Source organism: Vespa crabro, chromosome 4 (assembly GCF_910589235.1).
Source record: "Vespa crabro chromosome 4, iyVesCrab1.2, whole genome shotgun sequence".
In the NCBI taxonomy this organism is placed as follows: Eukaryota; Metazoa; Arthropoda; class Insecta; order Hymenoptera; family Vespidae; genus Vespa; species Vespa crabro.
In genome coordinates this window covers 10,847,863-10,874,597 of record NC_060958.1, presented here as the reverse complement: position 1 = coordinate 10,874,597, position 26,735 = coordinate 10,847,863, and the positions used below count along the sequence as shown (strand labels likewise).

Sequence of the window (26,735 nt, the reverse complement as noted above, 5' to 3'; positions counted from 1 at the left end):
AGAGACGTAAATGTTACGTGAACGCTAACACGTTTCTTAGGCACGTTTTCTGCTTGAAACAGGACAAAACTTATATGTATATAAGTACATATACACATAATGTGTAAAAAAAAAAGTGATAGAATAGAAGTAGAAGGAGGAGGAGGAGGAGGAGGAGGATATCGTTAGGATATTCTGGGCGATGCGATTAGACATTTTCGATAAAACGTCTTATCGAATAAAAATAATAACACGTCATCGATGTCGCCATTTAAGCAATAGCCCTCTCCCATTTGCAATACGATAATTTTATTATTATTACTATTATTATTATTAATTAATAATAATAGTAATAATAATTTATTATTATTATTAATTAATAATAATAATAGTAATATTAATGGTTATGGTAATAACAATAATAAATATTTTCAATTAAAAGGAAACTCACTCTTCTCTCGACTTTGTTTCAGAAGACGTGGGCTATAGGAGTATCGAGATCACGTCGGCTTTCACGCATCTACCTCAAAAGGGTAAGGCTCGTGTGGTCTTCTTCAAAGGGATAGGGAGGGGGGGGGGAAGGTGAGAAAGCATAAAAAAACTAGTAGAAATCCATTAATCCGAATATGATTATAATTGTCTAAAGGCGAATCACTTCGAACTTGTTTGAAATTACGATAGTAACAGAAATGGCATTCAATAACACGACGCAGTAATGCCAATATTGGATATTATCGATATAAAGTTCTGTACGTATTTAACGAGCAATTATTTATACTCGAAAGATCGAGAATCAGGATGATAGAAATATGTTGTTAATATCAATTAATACAAATTACATTGTATATTATCAATGGAACTACCGACCTACTTTTCTTTTATTCTTTTTTTTTTTTTTTTTTTTTTTTTTTTATCATGTCACACATCTCAAGTGTGGCATGTACGTTAGTTTGAAAAACCAGAACAAAAAGGAGACAGAGAGAGAAAGAGTGGGATAGAGAAAGAAAGAGAGAGAAAAGCAAACAAGAAAACGTTAGACTCATTAACATTTTTAATCTATTCCATTGTAGTTTACATAGTTGAAACGATTATAATATCGGCATTTTAAAACTTTTAACTTTTACAGCCTATTAAATATTAATGAACATTATTAAAGAAAATGTATTATTGGAAAAGCAAAATATATTTTATGAGTAGATCTGATAAGTAACCCGGAAGCACATATGTATTGTAATAATAATTATTATATCGTATTAGGCTTCGTAAGTCGTCGTCGTCGTCGTCGTCATCGTAGTTGTCGTTGGTAAAAGTCAATTGCATGAAAAGTTATCGTCGAAGAAATGACTCGTTCGTTCGTTCGTTCGTTCGTTAGTTAGTTAGTAGTTCGTTCGTTAGTTCGGTTGGCGGCGAGTCGCGTTGCGAGAAGAAAGCAATAGCTCTATAAATATCTCGTGGTACCTCTCGCGGATCCGCTTGGCGAAACTTGTTTGCTGTAGCCGCTTGAGGCGCGTGCGAGGAGCTCGGATTGGTTGAGGATAGAAGGCTTTTTACCCCTCCAACCATAGTCGCATGCTCTTCAAATAAGCCCTCTCTTCCCCTCTCGCGGCCAGTGTCGCGTTCGGCGGCCGTCGTCGCGCTTCCGTGAACGATTCGTAAAGTATTATCATCGGTAACACTCCTCGGCATCGTTTAGTCCGCGATCTGCCTCGCGAGCGAGCGAGCGAGTGAGTGAACGAGCGAGTGAGTGAACGAGCGAACGAAAAAGAACGATTTACTTGCTTCGTTACCTTCTTTTTTTTGTTTCATTCCCCTTTTTCTTTTTCTTTCCTTTTTTATTCTTTTTTTTTTTTTTTTTTTGTAATCTCTTTTTCTCATTCGCCTATGGATTACCATTAATTAATACGTTGTATCTTAGTTTCTCTTTTATTCCAGTGGTGACTCTAAATTTAGCGCTGACCGTCGTGTCTTGTCACGTCGTCGTTGGTATCACCGAGGAATACGTTTCGTGTGGTGTTTCTTCTTTTTGTTTTTTTCGTTTCTTTCTCTCTCTCTCTCTCTCTCTCTCTCTCTCTCTTTGTCGACTGGATTTTTTTAACAGTTTACCTTTCGTCATTATTACTATTATTATATTATTTGTATCTTTTCTTTTTTCTTTCCTAATTTCGATAGTTCTCTTCGTTTTTGTTATTCGATAAGAATAAAATATAGATCAACCGTGTCGCGTATAATCCCGTCTAATAGTACTCGTCGGATTTGACAATATACTCGATAGACATATAGTGCGATCAAGATTTCTTTGTGTTTCATATACTTCGTTTGTTCGTTTCTTTATTTACTCTCGATTAATACATTTTCTTGTGTCTACGTAACGAAAGTTTGACTTTTATATTTCATCATCAACGAAAACGTGCGACGATAAGGGGAAAAAAAAAAAAAAGAAAGAAATCTAAATTGTCTCGTTGATGAAACGAGATGAAGAAATATTTTTGAATTGTGTATTTCTTTTTGGGAATCAAGAGAAGCAAAAGAAATAAATATGAGGCTCCACGTGGAGCAACCTGCTCGGCCACTAGCGCGTTATCCGCTTGAGGCGGTTGCCCGAGACTCCTCGCGATTTTTACCAGATGTCTGCTGTTATATGTACTACGTAGAGATGGCCAGGGACACCCCGGGCTCGCCTATGTCACGCCCGCGGGATTTGGGTAGTGGAGGCGGTGGCGGCGGCGGCGGCGGTGGCGGAGGAGGCGGTGGCGGCGGTGGTGGTGGCGGCGGAGGGGGAGGAGGGGGCGGGGGTGGAGGTGCTGCAACGGCCACCTTAACTTCCGGCGCCTATCATGCTGCAGTTGCTACCTCCGATCCAACGACCCTGCATGGCCACGCTTTGCAACAGAAAATACTCGAGGTAACGTATGCCTTCATGGGTGCGACCTTCTTTTTTATTATCAGAGAGATCTCTTCCTCTTTCTTCATCTTTCGATCATTTTCTGTTTGTTTGTCCATTCGTCCGTCCGTCCGTCCGTCCGTTCGTCCGCCTTTCTATCTGTCTCTTTCTACCCTTTGTTCACTTCTTTGTTTTTCATCCCTGATTCTTTTCAGCTATATATTGCCTTTTCGATGCGAGCGTCGATCGATATTACATCGACGAATTAGTTCAAGGCCGAGGGAGATTCGCGAACACTGCGCGCGACTGCTGCTGCGACCGTTCGTAAAAGAAAAAAGTGCGAGAAACGATAAAAAATTTCTATTCGTAAATGATTGAAAATCTCTATGATTGAATATTTCTAAAATAATTTTCTTTTTTACTCTACCGACCATTATCGACGATTATTCATGATACAAAGGAAATCATACATATTATAAATAATATAAATCGCCGATTGAGTTTTCTTTTCTTGTCATACATTTTACTCGTGAGTAACTCAATGATAATATGTATTCTATTCTTGACACTTGAACCATATGCACGTCATCAAGGCAAAACCCAGAGTAACGTCGATAGCCGATCCAAAAGTCGTCCAATCGGTCCAAGAAAGTATCTAAAGTATTTGGAAATTTTTTAAAAAGTATAAGAGATAGAAGAAGGAACAAAACAAGTAAGACAATAATTTCAATGAAAATAATAAACTGTACCTGAAGTCTGGCAATGACCAAGATAATTATTAAAAGTAGGGCGAAACTATTAACAATCAGGAGCGCTCGTTTGCAAGCTAATATTGTATTTTGTGATCTTCCTGAACCGATTAGACCATGATGAAGATTGTACTCTTGTATCCAAGTTCGAATACCAGCGTCTATTTTGACGTCCGTTATGTCCGAACTGACGATAGTCTGAAAGGCGATCTGTTTTTTTTAGAATATACGATCTAAAGATGGCCAAGGACAAGGTCAAGGTCAACCAGAAGTTCAAATTTGTTTCTCTCTCTCTCTCTTTCTCTTACTTACTCCTTCTTCTTCAAACCGACAAAGTTTCCGATTTCAGCGAAACAAAATGAGAGAGGGTGAGAGAGAGAGAGAGAGAGAGAGAGAGAGAGAGAGAGAGAGAGAGAGACAGATAGGCAGACAGAAAGAGAAAGCAATCATTGTCGAAGCAAGGAAGCTTGCGTGCTCGTCAAAGTTTTGCGGTAAGCGGAGCGAGTCGTGGCTATTTCCGTTCGATATACTAACAAAGTCGCAGGCCAAGGCCACGGAATCGAGGGGTGCACGGCAAAGGGGACAGGGTGGCGGCGCCAGTGCTACCCTAACGTCGCAATAGCTCGCGAGACAATCGGCGCAAAGCAAATGGCCGCAAGGTGCTCTCACACTGATCTTTGGTGCTCCCAGACATATAGGACAAATCTCACGATTGTACGCTAAAACCGCTGGCCGTTGCTCGGTGAACTCGCTTTAATTGATCGATCACGAGATATTTTTATCATTATATATAGATGCCTTAGATACGTGTTTATATATATATATATACACATACACACACACACATATATATATATATTTACAAATATATATATATATATATATGTAAGTGTGATGATAAAGTTAAATGTATTATATAGAAAAAGAAAGAATTGTATTTATGTAATAAAATATGTAACTAAATGTTTTATGATGGAATAAAAGTAGAATAAAGGATAAACAATTTTATATTCAGTAGAAAAGAAAATAAACGAGTATGTTTATGAATATATTGATAGAAATATATATATATATATATATATATATATATATATATGTTTATAGTATTTTATAAAAAACTGAACAAATAATTTAACGATTAAAAGAAGGGAAATAAACGAGCTTTATAAAATAGGAATTAGTAATGTGGAATATATTGGCATAAAGGAAAACATTGGGAATTATTAATTAGCTTGTTACGAATTCATCATATAACTATATTTGTTAAAAACCTGATTTCTTTCCCTTCAGATCCGACGATGTCTTCGTTAGATTTATTCTTTCTTGTTAAAAAACGTAAGGGCCATTTCGGTGAAGAAAAAAATGGTTTTCTTTTGTAAAGGAGAACGTAGGTACCAAAGCCAACTACCAAAATGGTCGCCTTTATGGCATATCCTTTCCATCCAGAAGAGGAGGATATTTCGTTACGAGGAATAATCAGTGCGAGCGTTCTCGCCTTAGTTTGTTCCGTAAAATTCATTCTATCGTGTTTTCTGCATTGGGTTTATCGGCTGATCGATTTCTTAGTGAGATTTCTTTTTCTTTAGATAACAGGCATCTTCGGAACGTCGAGAAGAGCAAGCAATATCGAATGTGTATATAAGATCGAAACGCGTTCTTTTGTTCGATCTCTCTCTCTCTCTCTCTCTCTCTCTCTCTCTCTCTTAAGAGAAATAAAGAGAGAGGGGGGGAGGTATAAAAAATTTTTCCTAGTGATAGATTCAAGTTGCATTTGTATTTGATCAAATAAAGTTCTTTCGTACAATTATCTCATAGTATGTATCATCGAAGATATTAAATCCTATATTTCTAAGGATTCTATAATAACATTCTAATCACGTTGGAAATGTATTTAATGTTTCCGGAATGTTACAAACTCTCTTAATTTTATGGTATGTATACATCTACCAACGTGTAAACGTATACGAGAATAAGTGGAGATTACGAGATCATCGATCATTATTCTTGTAGTTAACTCTTGCGATGACTCTTAGATAATTCTTGGAATAATATTTTTAGACTCCGGAAAGAAATGGAATAGAGGTATCTCGTCATTTCTAACTAAGAGAGGAGCAACGATATGCACTGCGTCGATTTTACTACGTGCTCGTTCATTCGCGGACGTAACCAATTGGCAAGAGAGCTAACGCTTTGGCTACTCTGCCGTTTGTCGTCTGTCGTCGACCCACGCATTTCCTTCTGGGCGAATGCCATCCATCTTCCCGTCTTAACCATGACTTGTGTGGTTCTAATTATTCCAAAAAAAGTCTTTCATTTCTTTTCTCCTCTCTCCTTCCTTCCTTCCTTCCTTCTTTTTTTCTCTTTATTTATCCATCTATCTATCTATCTATATATATATTTATTTTAATAGTCTCTCTATTATTTCAAAAAATTCAAATTTGGTGCATTACCCTTGAGATGTCTGGGTTTGGTTCCAGCTACAGCAGCACCATCAGCTACAGCAACAAATCCTGCGGCAGCAGTACCAAGCACAGGAACGGCAATTGGCCGAGATGCACGAACAACAAATGCATCAGCTCAAGGTATTACTCGACTTATCCATTTTTTTCTCTCCGTTCTTTTATTTTTCTTATTTTTTTTATTTTTACAATCATATATATATATATATTATTTCATTCGATCGACATTTAAAAGATTTGTGTCAAGTTGAAATTAAGAAAGGAAAGAGAAAGAAAATAAATTTGTTGGCTAGGATGTTGTTTTTCTTTCTTTCTTTCTTTTTTTTTTTCTTTCTTTTTTCTTTTCTTTTTTTTTTTTTTTTTATGCAAGCGTAATACCAAATAAATCATTTAAGTACATTTAATAATAATTATTTTTTTCTCTTTTCGCGACAGATAATGTAATTATTATCGAGCTTAAGGTTTAATATATTTAAAAGACAGAGAGAGAGGGAGAGAAAGGTGGAGCGATAAAGGTTTTAATCAATCAGGATATTTCGAAGCTCGTTATTTATAAACAAAGTTCATGGTATATATTTTCCAATATATATATATATATATATACACTATATATATTTAGCATTTCTTCGAGCAGAACGCATCCTTGCATCTTAGTCGACGTTCCCTGTTGTTATCATCATCGCTTACGTATTCAGAAAAAGAAATTGATAACAAAGTGTACAATAATTTTATTTTTGGAATCATTTCTCTCTTTCCCTCTCTCTCCCTCTGTGTGTATCTTTCATTCTTTCTCTTTTTTTCAATGATAAGAACATATATATGTATATATATGTATATATATATATCACATATTATCTCTCAAACGAGTCGCTCAATATTTACGAATCATTTAAAAATTGAGCATTTATGTTAAATCTCATTAACAACAATAATATCACAAGGATCAACATACATCGTGTGTTTGATATAGCTTACTCGTCGAATTCAAAAAAAGAATGGAAATTCGCGGCGCACTCTTGTCTGTTAAAAGTAGTAATACACATGCACATTGCGAGTCAATCCATTCATTCAAAGTATCCGCGAAGAGTCGAAAGTCCGTACGGAATATTCCTCTCATTGTGTTGTGTGTCGCCATGTTGGGCGCCGTATCGTGCGTCATAGAGGGACGGCACGACAACTCTGATGATGATAATGATGATGATTATGATGATGATTATGATGATGACGATGACAATAATGATAATGACGACGATGATGACGATGATTATGATGATGATGATGATGATGATGATAAAAATGATAAATGTTAATTGTAAAAATAAAATCGCATTATTTTCGTAGCACCGACAGTAATACGAAATAATATTACGGGGTTAAAAATGGCGACGAGAAGAGAGAAAGTGAAAGATCGTCGTCTCTCTCATCATCGCGATAATATTTTATGCGTGCGTCTGTGGGTGCGTTTGTCTCTCTGTGTATGTGTATGTGTATGTTTAAAGAACGTGGGCACTAATTCGAAAGCGGAATTATGCAGCCGAGCAACAACGACTAAGATGTGTCTTGACGTAATTGCAAGCCTTTTATTCTTGGAGTTCTTGCAACGAGTGTGACACCACAATGTGTGCTTTATAACGGTTTATCTTTCTCCCTCTCTCTCTCTCTCTCTCTCTCTCTCTCTCTCTCTCTCTCTCTCTCTCCCTTTCTTTCTCTCTTTTTCTCCCTCTTTTTCTTTCTCTCTTTTTCTCCCTCTCTTTCTTTCTTTCTCTCTTTTTCTATTTTTCCATGCTATTTTCGGCATCAAAAGCGCATAAACCACGCGCCTCCTCCTCCTCCTCCTCTCCCCGTGTGTTCACCTGTCGGGAAGGAACGCGCCCGCGCACACAACCGTCACTTCCGCTAACAGGTGCTAGCAGGTGTTCGAGCGTACAGGTGGAAACAGGTGGTTCCATTTTTGAATTTCCCGCGTAAATACGTAGGCGTCGCTATTGCGACTCCCGTTTCTTCGCGGGCTTCTCGAATTACTTTCGATACGATTTTAATTTTTTTTTTTTTTTCTTTTTTACTTGTTTCGTTTTTATTTTCGCTACAGATAAATCGTCAGATCGATTGACTTAAACTAAAGAAAAGGAATATTTTGTAAAGGGATTTTCGTGTTTCGATAAAATTGTTAAACGAAAATATCAATTGTTATTATACACTTTAGTAGCACTTTAAGAGAAGTAACGCTTTAATCGTAGCTTTGGGAAAAGCAGAAACAATTGGAGGAGCAATTGAGGGAAAAGGAACGATTAGAGGCACTCAGGAAGAAGGACAAGCACGATCATAGCGCCATCGCTTCGACGGAGGTCAAACAACGTCTTCAGGTAGACATTTTTATTTTTATTTTTTTTTTTTTTTATTTTTATTACTTTTAAAATTTATTATCGTCGATCTAATCTCTCGTACGTATTCTTTTTTTTTTTTTTATGATCGCGATTTTTAACATAGAGTTTCCTGGTTAACAAAAAGCAAAGGGAAGCCGCTGCAGCGGCGAACGGGGCCGTCCCTGGTACACCTGGATATAGAAGCTGGTGAGTATAATTTTTATTTTTCGTTGATTAAACAAAACAAAACAAAAATACATACATATATATATATATATATATATATATATATATATGTATATATATAAAACTAGTTGACTATATTTAAGTAGACTCTAATAGAGAGAAAATGATTTATTTATATCATACGAAATAAAAAAGAAAAAAAAATAGAGTTATAAAAAAGAGAAATTTCACGGACGTCTATTTTTATAAGACAAAGCAGTTATCTTATTATATAAGAGTCTTATTATTATATCGTAGATATATCCCACGTGATACGTTTTACACGTTTTACACGTCGAGTTAAGATATATAACATACAAAGAGAATACAAAACTGGCTGACACGTGCGACGCTCAAGTTCATTATACGATTGGCACGAGAATTGATCCGGCAACGGTCCAACTAAATCCGATGCTTCATTATCTATATTCGAGTTAGTCAGAGTTTACGATGTTGCCGACCGAGTCGAATTGAGATTCGCACGTCGTTTTTGTTTTAATGGCTTGTTGTTAGGTCGTCTTGATAGCCCCGTCTTCTTCGTCGTCCTCGTCGTACTGTCCTCCTCCTCCTCTTTCTCTTTATCTTTCTCTTTCTCCTCCTCCTCCTCCTCCTCCTTTTCCTCTTCATCCTCTCGTTTCTTCTTGTTCTTCCTCTTTGTCGTCGACAGAGTAACGGTAATAGCACAACCTGGCCCAGTTATCCATTTAGCTACGGGCAACGAGCTCTCGAAAATATTTCCTCGTCCTCGACCAGACGAATATCATTTGTGCATCTATACGAATTAAACGAATGATTTTCCTTAATCGAACTTGTTTCACTTTATTATTATTATGATTATTATTATTATGATTATTATTATTATTATTATTATTATTATTATTATTATTATTATTATTATTATAATTATTGTTATTATTATTTCAAATGGTATTTGTTATACGTCAAAAGAAGTTTAGAATTCCTTTTTTACTTTTGTCTTTTTTTTTCTCTTTTTTGTTTAGAAGGAAATACTTCGTTTAGAACGAAAAGAATACTTTGACTTTTCTCTTCTTTAAATTGACTATTGTATTTGTTTTCTCTTCTTTTTTTTTTTCTCTCCCCTCTTTCTTTTTTTCAGGTTGCAGCCACAGTCCGAAACAACGAGCAACACAAATTCCTCGCATCCTTATCGTATGCCACAGATGTTGCAGGAGAAGTTTGGCGATGATTTCCCATTGAGAAAGACAGGTATATATTAACGAGGATCATAGTTTGATGTGCGCAACCTCGTGAGGATTAGTCTCTGTGTGCCAGTAGAATGCCTACTAAAGCATGGATTTTTTTTGCGATCGGCCAAGTCGCTCTGTCGCGACACGATTTACGTTTTTTTTTTCCATGAGATATGATAACGATCCCTCCCACTCCCCCAAGAAGCAGGAGCTTTGGCGGCCGACCCGCTCGATTTCTCGAATTTCGTTCTCTCGCGTTTTCTTCTTCTTCCTTTTCTTCTGTTTCTTCTTCTTAGATGAAGAAGATGTAAAACGATTGACGCGTTCCGCGATTTAGTATAATTAAATTGGAAAAATGAAAGAAAAGGTTTTCTTTTTTTTTTTTTTTTTTTTTTTTTATATATATCTGTGCGTTATTTCAATTCGTCATTTAAAAGTTACGCACATCTTTTTCTTTATCGACAATGAAGTCTCTCTTTTTCTATTTCTCTCTTTTACTTTTTTCTCTCTCTCTCTTTCTCTCTCTCTCTCTCTCTCTCTCTCTGTCTTTACGTGTAACATATAATAGATTACGTTTATCTTCGTCCGTTTCTTTATTTTTTAATTTAAAAAAATTTTTTTTTATTTTTTTTTTTTTATTTTATTTTTTTTTTCTTTCTCTCTCTCTCTCTCTTTCTCTCTCTCTCTCTCTATCTCTTTCTTTCTTTCTCTCTCTCTCTTTCTCTCTTTGCTTAATACGCCAAGATCCGCACCTTAGATCGAGTGTGTGTGTGTTGCCAATTATTAACGTTATTGAAAACTTGAAGATTTTCAATAGAAATGATGAGAGAAAATAAAAAGAGAATAAAGAAATTAATCCTTGTCGATAAATAAATTATATGCAAAAGAAAGAAAGAAAGAAAGAAAGAAAGAAAAAAAAAAAGAAAAGGAAAGGAAAGAATTAGTAATTAAAAAAAAGGTGCGTCGATCTGTGTATATGAAAAAGAAAGAAAAAAAAAAAAAAAACAAAAAAACAAAAAAAACGATAAAAAAAGAAAAAAAAAGATGTTTCTCGCGATTTTACAAAAACGATCATCGAAAAATCGATTCGTCGTCACGAATTCGAAAACGTCGCGTTCTCGTATTCGTCCTCTTCTTCTTTCTTCCACCTGGTATGATAATGACCGACTAACCCTGGCTGAAAATTGGCCAGCATCGGAGCCGAACCTGAAGGTGCGACTAAAACAGCGCGTGGAGAGGAATATGGCGGCCTTGCGGCACTCGCCCCTGATGGCACGAAGGAAGGATCGTCTTCTGTCGCACCTCAAGCGGAAGTCGCTACTAGCAAGTACGTCACCTTCATTTTACGCTCAAGAGGACCGTCTTCGGACGAACTCGCAAGACCATCCTCCGCGCGTGAGCATTCGCCGAAATTTCGTTGCACCCGTGTTCTTTTTGATTAATCATGATAGCCGTAATAATAATAATAATAATAATAATAATAATAATAATAATAATAATAATAATAGTAATAATAATAGTAATAATAATAATAATTAATAGTAATAATATTATTAATAATAACAGCAATATTCGTTAGTCTTACTTTTCTTGTTTTTTATTTATTTTTTTGTATCTCTTATCTATATCTATATCTATCTATCTATCTATCAATCTATCTATCTTCATCTCTCTATTTCTTTCTATCTTTTCCTTAATTTTCTCTCTCATTTCGTTTCGTTCTGTTTTGTTTGTTTTTTTTCCTTTTTTTTTTTTTTTCTTTTTTTTTTTTTCTTTTTTTTGTTACTTTCCCCCTTTTCTCGTTTTGGACTGTTGACTTGTTGAATTATGCTACTTTGTCCAATTTTAACAGCATGAAAGATCCTTCTTACAATAATATACACACGTATGTAGAAGGAAAATATGTACGTTCGATCTCGCACCCGTAGATCGTGAGTACGGTGAGGTTATCAACAGTTTTCCACATTTTTTTTGCCAATACGTAAGCAATGCAATTTCGATGGAATTCGAGCGCCTCGTCGATAAAAAATTCTTTTTTAATTCTTTAAATATTTGACCAAGGATCTTGTTGTTTTGCTAAAGTAGAACATATGTCGATCGTTTTCAGATGCTGGTAGCAATCCAGAATCGGGGCCTAACTCACCGCCGACTGTTAATAATTCTCAGGCGAGTCCCACCGCAGGAAGCAATACAGCGATACAAGAGGTAAAATTATAACGATCGATAAGTTTTTATTTTCTCACTTTAAAATAATTTTCAGAAAGTTTCACGTCGTTGTTGTCATTTTATAGGAAAGCGAAAGTACGAGTTATGGTGGCCCGCTGACGAGTAGTAGTCAACAGGGAAGTCTCTCGGATCTTTCGTTATTTAGTTCACCGTCCATGCCCAATATCTCTTTGGGAAGACCTCAAATTCCATCCAGCTCGGCTGTAAGTTCAAATAATTGTCTGTTTTATAATTAAAATCAGCTTATGTTGATGATCGATCAGATTTGATTTGATTAGATTGGGGTTATTAGATAGGCATTATTTCAAATCGGATTATTTCGATAATTACACATAAGAATATAAAATAATCTTTCTCAGCAGAGCGGATCGAAATTAGCACCAGTCTCTGAAGCTGAAGTTCGTGCCGCATTTACGGCTCGTCTTGGTATGCCATTGACAGGTCAAATGTTACCAGGCACATTACCGTTCTATCCATCGCTGACGGTCATCGATGGAGATCCTACGTACATTCACAAACAAATGCAAAATTTGGAACAAGTGTCAGTAGGGAGCAGGCAACATCCGGTATATCATACCGCGCCGATTACGGATACACAAGTAGCACATACAAGACTGCAGAAGGCTAGTCACCGGCCTTTAGGTAGTATGTTTTCGCTTTCTTCCCTTAACAAACAATTCCACGTGCGTGCTCTGTTCCGTTAAAAGAAACGAAAGTTTCTCACCAGGAGAATCAAGGCGCGAAGCACAGCATGCACATTCGCGATTTATCTCAATTTAGATTAGACGTTAGTATTAAATTTATTTCTCATCATCCAGGTAGAACTCAATCCGCGCCATTACCTCTTGGTCATCCGATGTTGCAAAGTGGTATGATGGCACCACCTGCGCATTACGAGGAATACCTGATGGAGAAACAGCACCATGATCAACAACAGGCGCACAATTATTTGAAACAACAGATTCGTCAGACCGTATTAACGCGAGTTAGTTCTCGAGGGCAGACCAATCAGTTGGACGAAGCGCCAGAAAGCGAGGAATCCGAAGTGATAGATCTTACGGGAAAAAAGGATTTATCGGAGGAGAGCGAAATTTCGAAACAACAGAGGGACCGTGAACAGTTTTTGCAACAACAGAGAGATCTGATGATGAGACACACCTTACAGACGAACGAGTCGACGGCCTATCCTGGCGGAAGGAGTTCACAATCCGCCAGACCACTCTCAAGAGCGCTCTCTAGTCCGTTGGTACATTTAGGTAAGCCAGATATGTTTGCCCGTTCGTTTGTCTTCTTTCCCCCCCCCCCTTTTTTTTTTTTATTCGTAAAAGTAATAGCGAGATTGATGGATACACGAGATATATATCCTTCGTCATAAGGAAAAGTAAGATATAATTATTGATTTGAACTTTCACGAAGGACCTCAGGGTGGCGGTGGTGATATGTTTGCTCGGGGCTCACCTCATCGAGCTAACACAGGATTGGCATACGATCAATTGATGCTAAAACATGCCTGTGTTTGTGGTGAAACTGTAAGGGGTCATCCCGAACACGGTGGTAGATTACAGAGCGTTTGGGCTAGACTATCGGAAACGGGATTATCTCAGCGTTGCAGTCGAGTTCGTTCTCGTCAGGCTACACTTGAAGAAATTCAAACGTGTCATAGCGAGGCACACACGCTTTTATTCGGTATAATTATAGAAAATGTGTTATTACATTTATTTTAAAGTAGCGTTTAAATTCTGCTTTATAACTTATAAGTATTCCATTACGTAGGAACGAATCCTTTGAATCGTCAAAAATTAGACATGTCGAAACTTCCACAATTACCGATCATTGAATTGCCTTGCGGAGGAGTAGGCGTTGATTCCGATACAACGTGGAACGAATTAAACACCGCACCTGCCGCCCGAATGGCTGTAGGATGCGTCGTTGATCTCGCTTTAAAGGCAGCAATGGGTGACATCAAGAATGGCTTTGCGGTCGTTAGACCTCCGGGACATCATGCGGAGAGCAATCAAGCGATGGGCTTTTGTTTCTTCAATTCCGTGGCGATCGCTGCTCGTCTGTTGCAACAAAAACTTGACATCAGAAAGATATTGATCCTTGATTGGGTAAGAACATGGAAATATTAATTCAACTGTTATTTTTAGTGCTAAGCTAGACATTATTTTCAGTATATCATTCGAGGAGAGCTATTATTCTCGAAAGGCTTTTTAAAAAAACTTTATATGATAATAATTTTCTAGGACGTTCATCATGGAAATGGAACACAACATATGTTCTACGACGATCCTAGAGTACTTTATCTCTCCATACACCGACACGACGAGGGTAACTTTTTCCCAGGTACGGGTGGACCAACGGAATGTGGTACAGGCGAGGGTTTAGGATACAACGTGAACGTAGCATGGTCTGGTGGATTAAATCCACCAATGGGAGACGCCGAATATTTGGCAGCCTTTAGAACGATCGTTATGCCGATCGCTAAGGTTTTCGATCCTGAAATCGTCCTAGTTTCTGCGGGTTTTGACGCTGCCGTTGGTCATCCCGCACCTCTTGGTGGCTACAAGGTCAGCCCTGCGTGTTTCGGTAGAATGACGCAACAGTTGCTAACTCTCGCAGGTGGTAAGGTCGTTCTAGCTTTGGAAGGTGGTTATGACTTGGCAGCGATCTGCGATTCCGCACAGGAGTGCGTTAGAGCTTTGCTAGGTGATGAACCAACTCCAATACGAGAGGATGAACTCACGCGGGCTCCTTGCCAAAATGCCATTGATACATTACAAAAGACTATCGCCATTCAGGTAAACTTTATAAACGATAGTTTATAGTTAATAGTAGATCATATCAATCTTATACTGTCTTATTGAACGTTCAATCTTAAATATTTTCTTTTATCTCGATACAGATGTCTCATTGGCAATGCGTTAAACTCTTCGCTCATACCGTCGGTATGAGCGCAATTGAGGCGAGTCAGAAGGAACACGACGAAACAGAAACAGTATCTGCTATGGCTTCGCTTTCAATGCAACAGCCTACGAATCTTACGTGAGTTTTATTATTTTCTTCGATATCTCGTAGACACATTTAATTATCATTAATATTACGATTCAACGATATATTATGTTATATTAATTATCGTTAAGTATCTAAGTGATGGGATTATATGATATTTATTAAACGTATATTTCAATAAAATACTATAGATCAATTAGAAATTGAAAAGTACGAAATAATTATCACCTATAAAAATTATTTTCAAATTGATTTGAAATCTCCTTAACTTAAGTATCCTAAAGTTGACGAATTAATTACTATTAAATATTAACGAAAACATTTTACTCGTGATTGTTTGTTTCTCATAGAACTACGCCGGATCATTCCCGAGAAGTCTCCGAGGAACCGATGGAGCAAGACGAGGCAAAATGAAGTGTACTCGTTTAAAAGATGTTAACGATCATCGAGATCATGTTGAAAATGAGTTGAGAAACGTCATGAACGCGGAGGTATAGAGGAACCGGAGAAAAATGAAAACGAGGGAATCTCGTTTTCTTTTTTTTTTTTCAAAGATAAATGTAAATCATGGATTTGGTATGTTTCATTTGGAAAGATTAATCCATGAAAAGTCTACGGTGATGAGATCGTCGACGTGTTTATCTGTAAGTCGTCGACGAACCTTTGATGGCGTTTTCTTTTTTTTTTCTTTTTTTTTTTTTTGTAAGACACAACAAAGCATTGGAAAAAATTTTGTCAAATTTTTGTCGTTCAATGAACGGAATTGTATAAACGCGCGAGTACACTATTTTCGTGTGTTTAAGATTATCACGAAGCGAAAGAGCCATTATTTGTCGCTTCTTAATTGGATAATCTAACTTTTTGTTCTTCTTTTTTTTTTTTTCTTTTTTGTCTCTCTCTCTCTCTCTCTCTCTCTCTCTCTCTCTCTCTCTTTCTCTCTCTGACATTTTTCTTTTCTTTTCTTTTTTTTTCTTTTTTTTTTTCTCTTCTTTGTTTCATTTTTCTTTTCTCTCTCTTTTTATTTAATTGTCCATCTCACAGAGTATACGATCCAATTTCGTTGTAAAAAGTTGTTGTAACTTGTATAGATACAATTTTTCGAAGAAAAGGACTCAAGTATGGAAGAAAATGATTTTTTCGGTCCTCCGTTAATAACATTGGAAGTCTGTCATATAGAACTTCTTATCAGTGTCTTATTAATCAACAACGAAGGATCCACCGTCGTGGTTTGAGATAAAAGAGAGAAACAAAAACTGTCAACAGGCACGAACACAATTCTTTTTATTAACATTATAATATTATATAGAGTTAATAAAGGAGAATTGACGCGTAAAGATAATTAATTAATTTGTGCATTAATATTTAATGTGTATCGAAAGATACAATAAACTATTTACATTTTCTTTTGTCTCTTCTTCTTCTTTTTTTTCTTTTCTTTTTTTCTTTTCTTTTCCAATTCTATTTGAAGCTATACTCCTATTAAAGAATTGTATTATGTATCGTTGACAGTGTTTTGGAGTGTGCTTACTAAGGAATAAGGTGTGTGTGTGTATATATATATATATATATACACATACACACACACACATATAAAATACAATCTTATGCTTATCGTACTTGCTTTTCATATACATTAATAAAACGTATTCTACATCTTCTACGTACATAAAATTTAAAGTAAGTGAAAACGAGAGAGATAGTGGTCTGGGAGGGGTGGCCGGGAAAGAATGCATACAAGACTTCGCGAGCAGATTTAAAGAATTGTCACATTTATGCAATGAATTGTACAAATTGTTTGAAAATTAATCTATTGTTGGATCTACTCTGTACAACAAAAAAACTTTTGCCATTATTGATGTAAACAATATTGTTTTGTATATAATGATCATACTTCATTGTTTACGTTTAACGTATATCGCATTAATCCTATTATTGTGGCACATTTTAAAATGGAAATTATTCTACTGTGCTGTTGCTGGTACAATGACATTTACATAACACGATGCAAACACACAATTATAGCCATTATTATATCTTAATCGTTCGTTATTACTTAATCGGTTGATGATACGCAACATGTAAACCATATATCCATTCAATTTTATTATCAATTTAAGCAAACAATGTATGTTTTGTTTTCTGCAAAATTTTTATTCGACGTACACGTACACCTTTTCCATCTATATATATCAACAACTTTTCAAAACACATATATATTTATATATATATATATATATATATATATATATATATATATATGTGTGTGTGTGTGTGTGTGTTTTACGATAAAAGGGATTAAAGTAGTAAGGTAAGAACAACGAATATATTTAATTGATCGTTGTACGAGTCTTTTGAAATTCTTAATTATATATTTCATCTCAGGTTGCGATATATATATATATATATATATATATATATATATATATATAGGTCTCATTTTTATCTTGCACGCGAAGTCTTTTCACGCCATTGGCTGGCTGGATTGCATTGAAATTAAAATTTGATAAGTGTATTAAAAAGACAGTAGAGATAAAGATACATTGTTCGTCTTCTGCCAAAAGGAAAAACAAAGAGAAAGGAAAAGGAAAAAAAAGAAAATAAATAAAAAAGAAAAAAAAAGGAAGAAAGGAGAAAAAGAAAAAAAAATTTAATAATAATAATAATAATAATAATAATAATAATAATAATAATAATAATAATAAAAAATTAAAATATGGCAAAGATATACTACGTGCGTTGTGCTGGTCACTGGCGCTTTGTTTTCACCTACATACATATATGATTTTAATTCTGTTTAAAAAACATTCTTATTTACGAAGAAAAAGCTGTCACGGCACAGCCGGAAGTCCTCGTGAACGGTATTGTATTATGATAAATGACATGAAAAGATTTTTGTATTATTTATGTAACACAACGGGTGAGATTAAGAATGGTAGTTGATAATCCTCTATAAATTAATATGTTAGTTCGAGATGAAACATTGTATTTGTTAAATATTATTTTGATTTTTTTTTTTTTTTTTTTTTCGTCACAAGTCACAATCAATATAAAGTTCGTATCGTTAAACTTAATATCTCTTTAGTTTAAGTTTAATATAATGTTATTAAGTTTCACGTTAGATAATAATTTTGTTTGTTAACAAAGAAAACTTGAATTATAGAGGATTAATGGAGAAGTGCATTTTTAGCGTGCTCGTTGGAATGAGATATCCTCTTAGTGTTTATATTTGAAAATAATTATGATGAAGATATAGACGAGAACTTCGTTGATGAATTTTTTTATAAAAGTTTTTTTTCTCCTTTCCAGAAATATATTACATTTTGCACGATCAGTATATTTCAATGTACGATCGAGAGAAGGTTTATTACGCTCAAACAATTTTTTTTTCTTTTTTTTTTCTTTTTTTTTTTTTTAACAATTTTTGATCGTCCGACGTCTCTCTCTCTTTATCTCTCTCTCTCTCTCTCTCTCTCTCTCTCTCTCTCTCTCTCTCTCTCTCTTATCGTTGGATTGATTAAATTTTTCGCTTTGAGATAATATTTGTAAAGCAAGTTCTGCATGATAGATGAATTTCTTGAGAATATGATTAAAAAAGAAAAAAAAGAAAAAAAAGAAAAAGAAAAAAAAAATAAGTAACATTTCATTGGATAATAACGGTACAAGTTGCGCGTGTGTTTCTTAACGTTTCATGTATTTTATTCTTGCCGTATATAATAAACATTGTCATGGGAGATACTGCCAAATTGAACACATGGCATAATGTAGAACGTTTAACGGAGTTTTCGTTTTTTTTTCTTTTTTTTTTTTTTTTTTTTTTTTTTGTTTTGTTTTTTTATTTTCTCTCGAGCATGCAAAGGATGCACCGATGTATATTACCAATCCCGTAATCTGTTACAAATTTAATGATGTTAGATATTTGAAAAGAAAAATATATATATATATGTATATATATATATATATGTATTAGATTGTCCTTTGTATTTTGTCAATGTTGAAAGAACCATTCACGATGATTTCATTTCTTATTACGGACAAAGGCTGGTGTGATTTTTGTGATATTTTGTAAAAAGGTTTATTAACGTATGGTGTTAATGAAGGGTGTAACGTTGCCGTGGAATGCGGGAGAGTTAGAGAGAATGTTAGAGAGAAGAATGTGTGAGAGTTAGTAAGAGCTAGAAGTGAGAGAGAGAGAGAGAGAGAGAGAGAGAGAGAAAATGGCGGAGAGACGACAGAAGGAGGATAAGAGAAAAATATACTTCAGATACAAGCATTTATTTTTGTGTCATGCATTTTACGAAAGCAGAGATGAATTTAAGAACATTTATTGATATAATAAAAAGAACGAATTAGAAGAATATATTGTATATGTAAAGTGTTTGGCATACAAACGAAATAAAAAAAAGAATATATATATATATATATATATATATTATATGATATATATATATATATAAAGTATATATATATATACATACATATATGTATATATATATACATTGTATAGCTGTATATCTCACGATGAACAAAAAAAAAAAAGTGGATATATCGTTTATCGCAAGAATCTCAAGTGTTTGTTAAATGTTGTCCCTAGAAAATTACACAAATGAAAGAGGAACAAGAGCAATGTTGAATTATTGAAAAGTTCATTTGCAGTGTATTTTCAATACGAGCCCAGCCTATGTGTGTGTACATCATTTTACGATATAACAATCTAACCAATGAAAACTTATAATGATTTTTGTAAGAAGGTCAGTTTTAAGTGTATATCATTCGTATGGATGATCGAATTGATTTTATTGTAACATTATGGTAAATAATCTTATATAAATATAGACAAGTGTATTTAACTATTTATAATTTAAGAACGAGTCGAATGACCGACTTGTTGTGATTGTTAAATCAATCATAGCGGCGATGCAGGTGCGAAACTCGAACTTTTTGTACAATATAAATTAATGGCGACGAGAAATTTAATTTTCGTCGTAGGCCTACAGAATATGTACTACACTTATGGCCGGTGTTAATGATGCAAAGATGTCCTGTGTCCTTCTTTTCTTTTTCTTTCTTTTTTCTTTTCTTTCCTTTTCTTTTCTTTTTCTCTGTTCTTTTGATTGATCTTATATTGACACAATTTTATTCTATTATTTGATAAATTATTCATTACATAAATCATTCAAAATTCTGTGAAAGTTTTTGTTCGATAGGAGAAGAAACCGATAACATTCCTGTATCATTTATAACGGAGCGATACAAATTAGATATAAGTGATATTACGCTACATTAAATGCAGAATATAACATGAAGATAACCGTTATAAGAAAATATTGTTACATGGATGCGAATATGATGTCTTTAAAGCATAAGTTTAATGCAATAGCTATACATTTTTTATGTATATAAATGTACTTCGTAATATAATTTTAAATAAAAAGTATAGTCATTGTGTTACATGATGATATAACTTTAGGTGATCATAACTTAAGCGGTCATAACTTACAGCACCTTCGTGATTTAAGAAATCTTATACTGAAATTATATATACAGTATATATATATATATATATATATATATATGTATACAGTATATATATATATATATTTATTCTTCAGTTTAAATGTATACGCGCGATAATTTCTCTAAGTATTAAAAATGTAAAAAAAATGTTTTTGCATATTCCAATACTTAAGGAAAATATCAGATATATACATATAAATCGAACGTACTGTTTTTTTATAAACTATTTTCTTTATAGTTATATTTTCTTTCGGTGTCGTCATAAAGAATAAAATTACATTTTTGTATAATATTAAAATGTGCGACAAGTTTATTTTTTATTACGATTCCAAATAAAGGCAATTCAAACGATTATATGACAAATAATTAGGAAGCACTTACTACTTAACAGGTAATGGTGTATATTTATATATATATATATATATATATATATATATATATATATATATATATAAACATTGTACGTTTATGAAATAATAATATAACTTATTTTATTTGTTGACAGAACCTACATGTTCTTGGATTTAAACTTTTTGTTATGTGCTATCACAAAATTCCTTGTAAATGGTTGAAAAAAATCAACTAAAATTTTTACATTTACAACTTACATTTTAACGTTTATTTTATCATAACATTGTAAAATTTCTAATGATAAAATAAAATCAATGGCACAATATCGCATGCCACCTCTTTGTGCATTATGTGATACAAATTCAGATTTGCGGGAAAAAATTTTCTGCGCCATTCGTAATTTGAATTTTCGAATAGGAGAATATAACTTACCAGGAGGTGTGGCACGTGAGATTGTGCCACCTCTTCGTGCATCGTGTGATCCTGATAGAAATCCAGATTTGCGGGAAAAATTTTCTACGTTCTCCATAATTTGAATTTTCCAATAGGAGAATATAACTTATCGGGAGGTGGCACGTAAAATCGTTAAAATGGTAGGAGTTGAATTTATTGAGATGGTAAAATTGAAAAAAAAATGCATATATTATTCTCTTACAATATATATATATATATTCATTTAGTTTTCTATATTTTATATATTGATATAATTAATGTGTACTAAATTATATAATTATACGTTCTACAATATATAATATTACAAAGTTTATGAATATTCAAAAAAAGAAAAAAAAAAAAAAAAGAAGAAATAGAATTATATTATTTCATTTTTTCCTTGTAGTTGATACAGTTATTTTATGTGATTTAAAAAAAGTTCCATCGAAATAATCTCAATATAATTTTACAGACGTCGCCTTATAACAATCTACGAATATATCCTACGTTCTGAAAGAAGAAAGATACAGATTTATTCGATCTGATATATAAACTGTTACAATGTGTATGAACAAATGATATAAACCAATTCAAATGCAAATAAATTTATTATAGTGGGCATAAGTAAGTGCGAATACAGAAGTAGTTCACTCTGTCTATTTCTGAATGGTCATCTTTATTTTGGTCACTCGGTTTCTTCCTATACATCTACAGATATATCAGCGTACTTGTTCCTTCTCGCTCTTCTCTAACTTTTCTCCTCGTTATTTCATCAGCTCGCATCATCGAGCCTTGGGATCTTGAACTTGACTGGTCTCCCTGGCGTTACACAGCCTTGGAGATTATTACCGTTAGTCATTGCCGTTGACGTAAGATGCGTGAGCATGTTCTGTCTTCTGTCTCTCTCTCTCTCTCTCTCTCTCTCTCTCTCTCTCTCTCTCTCTCTTTTACTTGTATATATTTTTACTAGTCACCGATTTATCCCAATACACATTCACAAAATCCTTATCTTAATCGATTATCACATAACGAGTTTATTTTAAAAGATTTCACGGGCATATAGATCGTAAACGTCGTGACAACGATTTTATATTTTATAAGATGCCACATGGAATTTCTAAACAAGCACGACGAGACGTCATTGAACTTAACATTTGTAGCAATGATTATTCTTTACAATGATAACGGAGTTACGTTGGTTAATATTCAATCACGATGCATTCTATAACATATGAAAGCTGACCGAATTTTCTATATCTACCGATTCTTCAATGAGAACTCGTTGAACAATACGAACGGTCGATAACTTCGAGAAGAATTTGCTTCATAAATTTCTACTAATTAGACTGAATTCCGTAAAAATAGCCGAAGCATTAAATCTTAATTGCCAACGTTAGATTATTGTTTCAATTATTCTTAAACATGTATATTTATATTTATGTATTATTCCAATAAAACTTTATAATAATAGATACAAATTACTGTTTTATATCTTTATATAACAGTTTACAGATTCTATTGTAATTAAATGAATTATCGATACCTTCGTTTTGAACAGGAAACGTGCCCTAAAATGATTAATCAACTTTGTCTCTAATGAAATCGTCAGACAATCGATTGACATAGTGAACGCAATTATAACAGTCAGTACCACTGACCTATATTCTCTTTTAGCTAGAGGCAAGCACTTCCTTTTCTTATGTTTTCCTTTTTTGACTTCCAACGTCAACATTCATCGAGGGTCATCGTCGGTTGGACGGATATTAGGCCGTCGACCTTGATTAGAACGCGACTTGACATTTATGAGAAGTAACTCATTCGAAAAATACGTTCGTCATGTACGACAAGATCATACGATACGTAGATCGAAAATATTTTTTTAAAAATGCGCTAATAAATTCCATGATTAATAGTGACGTTGAAAGTAGCATTAGAAATTTTACCGTTGTTCCTATCGATCGAATGAACTCGCACTAAATACTATCGATATTAATTACACATAGGATGACCCAAAGGAACTATTACAAATTATTTTCACTCGAGTTTGATACGAATTTCTTTTCGTATCTTTTTCTTTTTTTTTCCTTTTTTTCCTTTTTTCAATTCAAACGGAATGTAAGAATAATTATTTTGAGGATTAAAAGAAATATCAGCGTAAATAAATTTCCAATTAAAGGTAAAACAGTGATCTCACTTGTTTTTCTTTTCTTTTCTTTTTTTTTTTTTTTTTTTTTTTTTAACGGAATGCACTGCATTTACATTTTTGTATTTTTACATTGCTATCGAATAGAATAAAATATTATAACTTATATTTTCTTTCTAGAGACCCTGGAAGAAAAAAAGAAAAAGAAATCAATTTGAAACCACTATTTCTAATAGGTTCCGGTGGATAACAGCTCGTAACACTTTATTTGGCTCATCCCAAGTAACTCACGTATGAATGTAAGTTCTTATAAAGAGTGCATTTACCCGAGCGAAAAGTCGTAAATCACAGCGTCGATGTTGCTTCGCGGAAGCAAATCGGATTACAAGAGATCCTTCGAACGAGTATACGCACTTTAATGCCGTTCATTATCTCTCTATTCGTACGAAATTATTTACCTCTAGCTCGGTTACCTCTATCGGATAGAAATCGATTCCGTTTGAAAAGATAGAACTTAGAGTTAATACTTATTTGCGAGAATTCTTCAAAGACATTTTCGAGACGTTTACACGTACTTACTACGTATCCTATCGAACGTGAGTTCACCGAGAGAAAGAAACAAAAAAGAAAATAAACGAATGGTACTTATGAATAAAAGAGAAGAGAAAGAGAGAGAGAGAGAGAGAGAAAATCCGTTGACTTCGAACGAACACCTGCTACCGTACGTTTTACGAGATTTCAGGAATCTCTGGATAATCTTTGAAGCAACGGTTGAACTACCTTCGTATAACTGTGTACTATTCGAAGCTTCATAGTTCAAGCTTACGTCACGATTAATTCACTTGCCACGAAATCTTTGAATGCTATAAAATGACGAATAAAAAATGTATTCTCAAAAGGAAAAGAATTGTTACGTTAAATTCACTGGGGAATTCTTATTGGATAATATGTGTATCATTGTAAACAATAGAATTGCTTTGTTCCTTTTTTTTTTCTTTCTTTCTTTCTTTCTTTCTTTCTTTCCCTTACGTCACGTTATAACATAATAAATTTCATTTCATTCTATTATACCTTCGGAGATGATATTTACGTGATAACGTTTGCGAGAAGGAGAACGAAAACTACTAAAGTTAATTGCAAGTGCAAGTAACGAAGGAACTTATATAAATAAATGTACGAAGAGAAAGAGAGAACCAGTGACACGCTTTACGTCCCCGTTGGACGCTTTTGTGGCATTTCTTTTATTTATTGCCGCAGTGAATTTTACAACCGTTTCCTGCGTGGGAAGAAACGAGAGGAGAGTTTGAGAGAGAGAGAAGAAGAGAATCCCGTGAAATATCGTCTTCTCTTTCACACACCATGCAATTTTCTTATGACTGTCTTCTCTCTATCTCCTTTTTTTATTTCTCTAACGAGCGCAAACTTGGATTCCGTGCTTTCAATAATGCTAATTATAATTATACCTTTTTATAGACGTGATTATAAATACTCTTGGATAATTCGATTCGATAATGATGGTGTAATGAACTAAAAGTTTTCCATGCGAGAAATAAATATACGTGGCACGCAACTAGAGAAAGGAGACAGAAAAAGAAAGAACAATATCTGCCGCGTCTTTATTGAATTTTTATTGAATTATATAGTAATTCTCGTTAAATTGCCGTATCAAGATGGTATGTACGACATACGAATTCCATATTCGTCACACGCCACCCCATTGTCAATGATACTTCCTTAGAATAATTTCTTTATTTTTTTTCTTTTTTTTTTTTTTTTTTTTTTTTTTAACTGCAAAATTAAATTCCTATTTAAAGAGACGCCATATTGTAAATTAATCGATAATATCAATCGAACAGATATTTCTTGTTAATAATTGCCACACTTTTTCTTTTTATCGATTTAAAATATTATTTATATATAAATATATAATAATATATAATATAAAGTTATATTTTTTCTTTAAGAAATTATAAATAAATTCGCTGACATAAAATATATCGTCTTATAGCGAAATAACTTTTAATTTACATTAATGATTGTATTACATAATTAATTAGTATATATATATATATATATATTTTTTTTTTTTTATCACATATATTTTTCCGTTTAAAATCGTGCCAAGATAAATAAATGATTATTTAACTGACGTGTATAATAAATAAGATATAAAATCTAATTCGACAAAAGGAAAAGTTTTATTTCCAAATTTAAGACAACTTTCAAAGACAAAGTAAAATATAAAATATATGTTTGTTTTAAAAGAATAGACAAGGATGAACAATATTGTAGTAGATATATAAAAAATTCTTTTTTTTACTAACTTTTTCCCATGGACATGTATTCTAATTGCTGGCCCATGACACGTAGCGGGTGTCCAGCATTCATTTCTTTCTCTCTTTCTCTTACGACTTTGTCACGCTTTCTTTGTCCCGCGTGGCGTTGAACAAACCACAAGCATACTAATGAGCACTAAACGCGTGCAAAATCATTGCTCCTACTACTTGCAAATAATACTAGTAGCATTCTACCTCTTTCTCTCTCTCTCTCTCTCTCTCTCTCTCTCTCTCTCTCTCTCTCTCTCTCTCTCTCTCTCTTTTTCTGTCTCTTTCTGTTGAAAAGAAAAGAAAAGAAAAACAAAAACTATTCGTTCAAAATTATCCAAAACTTGATTGTTTCTACGTTCTTATTTCATTTCATTTCTTTTCTATGATACATTCGATATTTGTTTTGATAATAATTATTAAGTGAAAACAAATGAAAAGTGACATTTACGATTAGATATAGTGAAAGTAAAGGATAAAAAAATAATAAACATTAACGGTCGCGAGTAATATGAAATTTTTCAAAACTATATAATCTATATACATATAAATCTATATAAATGTTTTTAGATTGCTTATAACGAATGAAATATTTTCGCCTATGAATTTACCAGACGAGATATCATTTCTACATTGCTGTTACGCTAATGAGAAATACAGTTAGTCCGAGACTCCTTCGAACATTATACAGTTCTTTTTTTTTTTTTTTTTTTTTGTACAGCTTCTTCTTCTTCTTCTTCTTCCTCATCTTTTTTTTCCCTATCTCTTTCTCTCTCCCTTCCCCTTTCTCCTTTAACGTTACCTTTATCCTATGAATTAATGAGTCTCACGGTTGATGCACAACGAAAACGAGCTTAGAAGAGATTCTT

The 26,735-nt window shown here is 33.8% G+C and overlaps 1 protein-coding gene and 2 long non-coding RNA genes across 14 annotated transcripts in view; 2 read left to right on the top strand and 1 right to left on the bottom strand.

The window, feature by feature from the left end:
- The window catches only part of LOC124423878 (histone deacetylase 4), a 58,017-nt gene extending 37,467 nt beyond the window's left edge, over positions 1-20,550 (top strand). For 5 of the 12 annotated variants that reach the window (XM_046962184.1, XM_046962188.1, XM_046962186.1 and 2 more), the window contains 16 exons: positions 453-512; positions 2,631-2,881; positions 6,087-6,191; positions 8,306-8,431; positions 8,556-8,638; positions 9,774-9,883; positions 11,057-11,191; positions 11,972-12,069; positions 12,156-12,293; positions 12,450-12,735; positions 12,909-13,346; positions 13,507-13,776; positions 13,864-14,201; positions 14,337-14,891; positions 14,996-15,135; positions 15,453-20,550. In XM_046962184.1, coding sequence (XP_046818140.1) covers positions 453-512; positions 2,631-2,881; positions 6,087-6,191; positions 8,306-8,431; positions 8,556-8,638; positions 9,774-9,883; positions 11,057-11,191; positions 11,972-12,069; positions 12,156-12,293; positions 12,450-12,735; positions 12,909-13,346; positions 13,507-13,776; positions 13,864-14,201; positions 14,337-14,891; positions 14,996-15,135; positions 15,453-15,516 — 3,197 coding nt within the window. In that variant the 3' untranslated portion in view covers positions 15,517-20,550. The remainder of the gene's footprint in view (positions 1-452; positions 513-2,630; positions 2,882-6,086; positions 6,192-8,305; positions 8,432-8,555; positions 8,639-9,773; positions 9,884-11,056; positions 11,192-11,971; positions 12,070-12,155; positions 12,294-12,449; positions 12,736-12,908; positions 13,347-13,506; positions 13,777-13,863; positions 14,202-14,336; positions 14,892-14,995; positions 15,136-15,452) is intronic. The other 7 variants (XM_046962193.1, XM_046962190.1, XM_046962194.1 and 4 more) reach the window with 5 other exon arrangements.
- LOC124423881 lies at positions 912-2,452 on the top strand. Its single transcript, XR_006942180.1, has 2 exons — positions 912-1,719; positions 1,912-2,452. It is a non-coding gene; the product is annotated as an uncharacterized LOC124423881 (long non-coding RNA).
- LOC124423882 lies at positions 18,915-23,429 on the bottom strand. Its single transcript, XR_006942181.1, has 2 exons — positions 21,986-23,429; positions 18,915-21,909 (listed from the first exon to the last, which is right to left on the bottom strand). It is a non-coding gene; the product is annotated as an uncharacterized LOC124423882 (long non-coding RNA).
- Positions 23,430-26,735: the final 3,306 nt, after the last annotated feature.